The sequence below is a fragment of the Carya illinoinensis genome, chromosome 5, assembly GCF_018687715.1.
Source record: "Carya illinoinensis cultivar Pawnee chromosome 5, C.illinoinensisPawnee_v1, whole genome shotgun sequence".
Classification (NCBI taxonomy): domain Eukaryota; kingdom Viridiplantae; phylum Streptophyta; class Magnoliopsida; order Fagales; family Juglandaceae; genus Carya; species Carya illinoinensis.
In genome coordinates this window covers 7,570,959-7,577,862 of record NC_056756.1, presented here as the reverse complement: position 1 = coordinate 7,577,862, position 6,904 = coordinate 7,570,959, and the positions used below count along the sequence as shown (strand labels likewise).

Here is a 6,904-nt window from a genome sequence, read left to right as displayed (position 1 = left end):
ACACTTTCATTATTCTTTGCACACTTGTTAGGTGCTTTATGGATGTCTATTTAGAAATGGAACAGTGTCAATCAAGAAAAATAATAACAGGTATAAGAGAATTCCCAGTTTGCAGATCACTGCAATCAAACTAATGAAATCATGCCTTCAAGCAGGGTTTGTCACTTCAAAGACTCATGTGATCAAGTCAATACGATGAAAAGTGGGTTTGGATTTGAAGTTATCGTATCTCTTCAAGTTTTTAATGAATTTTTACTCCAAATACGAGGGTAACGATCCATTTTTTTGCTGATATTTCCATGAGAAAAGTAGACAAAAGCTAATCCTCATAGCATTTAGCACATGCTTTTTGTACAATCATGAGAAATGGTGATTGATGATAGTGCAGGTAGATCTCAAGGAATTGATAGAGAACCGTGACTTCTACTTCTCATCCTTCATGTGTCTTTGAGTACTTGCACTGGACATATTGTTCCCTGCACGTGGAACTACTTCCTCCTCAACATAAGCACCTCAAATCTTTAGAAAATCATGTGGCCCTTTAGCTGTTTACATATCTGTACTCTTCTTGCAACTTTAATAGTGCGTTAATCTTTGACAGGCCTTTTTTTTTTTTTTTTTATTAAATCTCTTGTACTTGATGTCTCTTTTTGCATCTGTGCATGTTCACTGTTTTCCTCTCGGAAATGGGGCATGCACTGAGATACTTGGTCTATGGGTTTCTTTAACTCGTTCCCTTTTTCAAGCCAATAAGCTTTAACTTGTTCCTCCGGGTAATTCTCTCCTAGAATTGCAGCCATGGATATACAATTATACATCAAACATAGCCTGGACTGTCGTTACTGTTTCTGTTTATGGACTTGACCCCTGATACCGCAATTCAAAGGTGCAGATCACGTAGGTTGCCTCTTTTCCCCCCTCCTGATCTCTTTATATTTTGTCCTTAATTCATTGGATTGTAAGACTGGTAACAAAATGATAACTTAGAGACTAATTTACTTAAAAATTACTTTGCATCTACGCATCTAAGAGAGTCGTTTTAACACTGACTGACCACATTATTGACTTCAGTTTCAAGTTCCTAATCTCCAGAAGAAACAATAAACTAAACAATGGAATAAGACTTCCTGCCCGTGAGACCTCCTGAAAGGTTAACTTCCAATCTCATTACGAATGATCTTGTCCGGAGTTAAAAAGAATAATAAAATATCTATTTACAAGCTCCTTTATTAAAATAGAAGAATCCAGCTTGCACAAGATTGTGAAGTTGTATTTCCCATCTTATTCGAGGTTGGGATCTCAAATTATGAACAGCACGGAATTCCAGTAAGAGTACTGTTACTGGTTGACATATATGAATTCTGATTAGTTCTTACTTTGACAAACAATAGCCGTCTCTTTACGTGATAATTATTTTGTAAGAATTTAGTCAAACAAAAGGAAGACGTTATTATTGTTAACATTTACATGAGTTGGGTAGATTATGACGAAAACATGGCCAATATTATTATAAAAATAACAGCCCAATTTTACACACCGAATTACATAACATACATCATATGGTGGACACATACATTACATTAATACATTGTTTATTCCTTACCACCACCATATAGAGATATCCCTGAACATTAGGCTAGACACTAAAACCAACATTCCAAAAAAAAAAACTCTCTTTTACTCCATTAAAACACTAGAAGCACACCAAGACTAATACTGAAACATGTCTGCAGTTGCCATAATAGGCTGGCTCAAATATGACAGATTCAATGGATTCAAAAGGCTATCGTTTGGCTCAGTGAAGGTACTTGAGACCCCAGCTCCAAAGACCCCATTGCTAGCATTCAAGACAGTGATGATCTCGTCCAGGGAATGCAATCTGTGGCTAAGCTCACCCACTTGAGCTCTGAGTATTGAGTTTTCAGCCTCGATACTCATGTACTGCTGGGTGGTGAAGTTCACGCTTGTTATGATCTGGTGGTTGTCCTTCCTGAGCTGAGCCACCTGGGCCGTCAGTTCGTCCAAATGCTGCTGTTTCCTCATCCGAGACCGTCTTGCCGATTCTCGATTCGATATCATTCTCTTCCTCTTCCTCAGATCCATCAAAGCTTGCAAATCCTCCTCAGAGCCCGAGTTGTGGATCAAAGTTGACCCTGAAGATGTCCCACTAGACGAAGCCATGAAGCACAATATTTTTTGCAGACGTATCACAGTAAGAGTAGATTTAAGAGAGATAAACAGGACCCAGATACGAAAAAACTAATATTTTAGATTATGGCAATATAGCTACAATATTAAAGCCTAATAATCAGAGATCGAGAGGCGAAAAATCATGAAACGTAGTACAACCAGTAAAGGAACACAACTGAGAATGATTGAACTAAGTGGGTCCTGCGCCTGAATGTGGAATTTATCATACACCCGAAGAGGAGGATTTCAGACAGAATTGGAAACATGAATCTCAAACATCAAGAACAAGATGTTGAGCATTAAGATAATCCTTGTAAAAACTACCAGCGTGTGACAAAAAATAATTGTGATATGGAGTTCGCAATAGTCTCAGAAACTCCAACTCAGCATGCAAGAGTTGGGATGTTTTCTGAGATTCAAGTAGCACTGTAGCAGAGATCTCCGAAGGAAAATACAAGAAATCGACAGGGTTTTGACACGGGTGGTGGGATTTGAACCAACCGAGAAAAAAAAAGAGAAAAAAAAAAACCCAACTTTGAAAGCAATACTGGACAAGCCCTGAAATCAAGAAAGATGAAAGAGCAAATGGGTGCTAAATTTTGGGCTCGGAAAATCAGAATCCCATTAAGTGGGAAGCTTGCTTTCAGATTAAAGCCGGAGCTTCTTCAGAGATACAGAACAAAATATCTGCAACAGCAAGGCAAAACAAGGAAAGTAAATAGAAAGCGGAAGAGAAGGGGGCTTCAGAAGAGTTGGGGGCGGAATATATAAAGCAAAATTGGACTGGCAAGGTGATGAATTAAATGATTTTATTTTATTTATTTTATTTTCAAAAAAGATCGAGGAAGTCCAAAATGAGGAAATGAAGAAATAAAGGCGAAAAAAGAACTTTGGAATCTGCTAGAGAAAGTAGTTGAAAAAGTTGATGGGACATGTGAGGTGGGGGTGGGGGGAGGAGGAGGGGGCTGTTGAAGAGAAGACACCATGACTGTCCGGTTCCAGCTGTGAACCAACAATCTAAGATTGTACTCATCTAGCTTCTTGGCAACATGTTCACAAAACTACACAAAAAATAAATATAATTGAAGGTGATTAAAATATTTAATATGATATTTAACCGTAAATTCGATTCATTTATTTAATCCCCACAATTTTATTATTTTTTTCTCACTAAAATTCTCATTATTTTCAATCATTCGTGAGATATTTGAAGTCTTATACAAGTGAGTATATTTTGGCATGAATCACGAGAGAGTGCGAGCTTCTTCTTTTTTTTAAAAAAAAATATTCTAGTTCTCGATTTAATACTTACATAAAGAAATGTAGAATGTTTTGCATTCGCTGACTTTAAAAATAAAAACTCCAACTTTTGCACTATGAAAATTTTTATTTATTAAATGTGCAAACACTATATAATTTTTTTAAAAAAAAAATTATTATTAAAAAATTAATTTTTTATATAATTTTTTTCAAAATTCTTACAAAAGTTATATACTACATAAATACAAATATTATTTTTCATTTTATAAAGAATAAAGTTAGGGATCCTGCTTGAGGATTTGCGAAGAGCTACCACTCTTAGATATTTTTTTTTCTATTTTTAGTGACTAAGAAAAAATTATTTAATATTATTTTGAATTATTTAATTTTTTTAAATATTCAAAAATATTAAAAAATAATGTGAAAGAAAAATAAAAAATAAAAATTTTTTTAAACCTAGTTGGAGTCGACTCTAATAGGTCTTTTTATAAAGAGAAATGATATTTATAGTTATGATTATGTAAATACTTTATATTTTCTTTAAAAAAATTAATAAAAAATACACAATAAAAAAACTAAATTTTATATTATGAATTTTATTTTTTTAAAATAATTATACAATATTTACCTACTCCACCACCATAAATAGTATTCTTTTTTATAAAATGAGTTATGCTACATACAATCGTGAAATTGTAAATACCGTATAATTATTTTAAAAAAGAGTGGAGTTTACGATTAAAAAATTAATTTTTTTATATGAATGTCATATTAATTTATTTTTTTTAAAATAACTACACGACGCTTACATAACTACGACTACAAATATCATTTCTCTCGTATTTATAACCCCACACACGTCCCCAAATGTTTGCCTATCTTTCACCGTCTTCCCTGTACCAGACGGGATCTTTTTATTTCCTTCACCGTGGATGTTCTGACACAAGTGTCTCTGAAAAAAAAAAAAAAAAGGGGTGGGTCTAGGGACGCGTAGGTTGTGACTATTAATTATGCTGCTTTTTCCAGTTTGGGTCCAGAGTCCTGAACTTTATAATTGAGACTACGCATTGTCTAAACTGACACTGTATTTTGTATTGCCCACTCATGAGTACAATGGTTTTTCCGTCTTTTCACCTTTAGACATTGCAGATTCTTTTTCAGAGCAATATATTTTGCCTGTCTTGATCTTAACCTTTTTATGGACCGTCTCGCGGGTACCATAGGAGTATGGACCATTGCCCCCATGTCACTAAGAAAGTAATTCAAGTTGGCAACAGAAAATATTAAAAGTTGAGAAACTTGACATTGGTAGTGGAATTAACGTGGGGTCCGTAAGGCAACAATGATTCAGGGACATATGGCAAGTTATCATTAATGACACAGAAGGTGTTTGATGTTTTGTTCTTTCGTCGGTAACGCGTGGCATAAATAGTTATAGATTTGCCAATCATTCTAAAGTTTTACATTTAGAAGAGGCATTGAAATGTGTCCTGAATGGCCATACACATAAAAACGAGTCTCTTTGTCTATGAGCTACAGAACAATATTGTATCATCCATGGATGAACAGTGTTTAGTGAATCCATGAAAAGTCAAGATGTTTAGCATCCACCCAATATAAAACTTGACCATCTTTGTAGGAAACTAAAACATATGGATTTGTACATTTTGACTAAAGAACACCTGACGTCAAGAAACATTACACCCGCATAAATAAATGTATGTCTATTGTTTAGTGTCATCTCTAATATATTGATCAGTTTTGACCAATGACAGTGGAAGACACAAAGTATAACTCAATTAGTTTTCTGACCAATTCCTCCCTCTTTCTTGCTTTCGGCAATTGGGGCTCCAATTTCCTCGTTTTTCTTTTTTCTGTCTCCATTCTTTTTAATGAAAAGGGTTAGCAGCCAGACCAGTAAATTTGCACGTGAATCCACATTATCCATGCCAATCAGTGAACAAAACCCAAAAGTTTTTCTGGGTTTGTAGCCAAGTTAACAGACTTTTAAAGGCCAAAATTTGGAAACTTAGTAGGGTTATTCATGGAAAACTAGTGTCTCGCACTTAGGTACCCATCGTTGTCAAGATGAGAAAAATATATAGAGATGATTGGGGGTGAGGGGAGGGGGGGTGCTTTGGTGGCGTGGTACACTGCATTAAGGCTCCAATTGCAGCTTTTTCCTTCTCGATGAAGAAAAGCATGGGAGGGCGTGGGCGCGCAAACATGGAAAGCGAAAGCCAAATGGCGTAGTGGGTTGTTCGCAAAAGGATCAAATTTATAAAAATGACCCCCAAGTACCCCAGTAGACAGACTACGATCCAAAGCTACAAAGTTGAGTCCTCCTTTTGATCTTTGCCACCAAAAAGGACCAATTAGGCTTCTTTTGAGAGCTGAGCTTTCTTATGTTTCGTTTGATCTCTTTTATCTTGTTTCATAAACTGAAGATGTTTTGGTTTTTCGTTAGTTTTTGTGTTTTTCAAGCGCTTGTGTTACTTTAAAGCAACCGCCCATCTCCTGTTCTTGGGAAATTGCAACACTCGTACATATATTTATCGCCTGCATTTTTTTTTTTTTTTTTTTTTTTTTTTTCTTTTATGCATGGCTGCCTTTCGTCCGCACGATATTCTCTTTAAGATGACACGAGCATCAACGTCGAAGCCTAAAGTAAATATAAGCTAGTCTGTTTTTTTGGATGAAATGACGTCGATTGAAATTAAAGTTAAAAATTAAATAAAATATTATTAAAATATATTATTTTATATTATAATTTAAAAAAATTAAATAATTAAGTAAGATGAGATTAAATATTTTATAAAAATGACCAAAGCTTTACATACACAAGTATGTATTAAAAATTATTATAAATAATGCTATTTTGATGTTAAAAAAATTAAAATTAAAAGAGAAGAAAATAATGACATAAAACATCATTCCCAGATGATGATTCTCGATCGACCTTTATAGAAGTCACCTGATATGATTCTCCAATATTCGTGTAATATTCTCTTACATCCCAACCTAAACCTATGGCGTCACTGTCTTAAAAAGTAAATTCGATTTTTTTTTTTTTTTCTTGTGTTTTAAAGATCCTCTGAAAATTAACAGTTAAGTGGCAGCCGCACATTTCTATGCCTTGTTTGTACCATTGTTTTGATTCGGCCCAATTTGCAGCCTTTCGGAGTCTGGGCCCAGTTCCTAACTGGCCCCCAAGTTTGTTTTTTACAGTAAAACAATGGAAAGGAAAAGTTAGCATGTTCGAAAGGATTAGGGTCACACTATTCACCTTACAAATATTTAGATTTCATTTGAACGTTGAGTTAAATTGAAGTGAATTAAATTTTTTATTAAAAATAATAAGTTAAGATGGTAAAATAAATTTTATAGAGCCCACTTAATATAAATTTAGATGCTTTTAAATATTACGATGATTTTAGATATACTTATACGAAAT

General features: G+C 34.4%; 1 protein-coding gene across 1 annotated transcript; it reads right to left on the bottom strand.

The window, feature by feature from the left end:
- Positions 1-1,481: 1,481 nt before the first annotated feature.
- On the bottom strand, positions 1,482-2,956 carry LOC122311061 (bZIP transcription factor 44-like). Its single transcript, XM_043125419.1, has one exon. The coding sequence runs from the start codon at positions 2,179-2,181 to the stop codon at positions 1,711-1,713; it is 471 nt and encodes a 156-aa protein (XP_042981353.1). The 5' UTR covers positions 2,182-2,956; the 3' UTR covers positions 1,482-1,710.
- Positions 2,957-6,904: the final 3,948 nt, after the last annotated feature.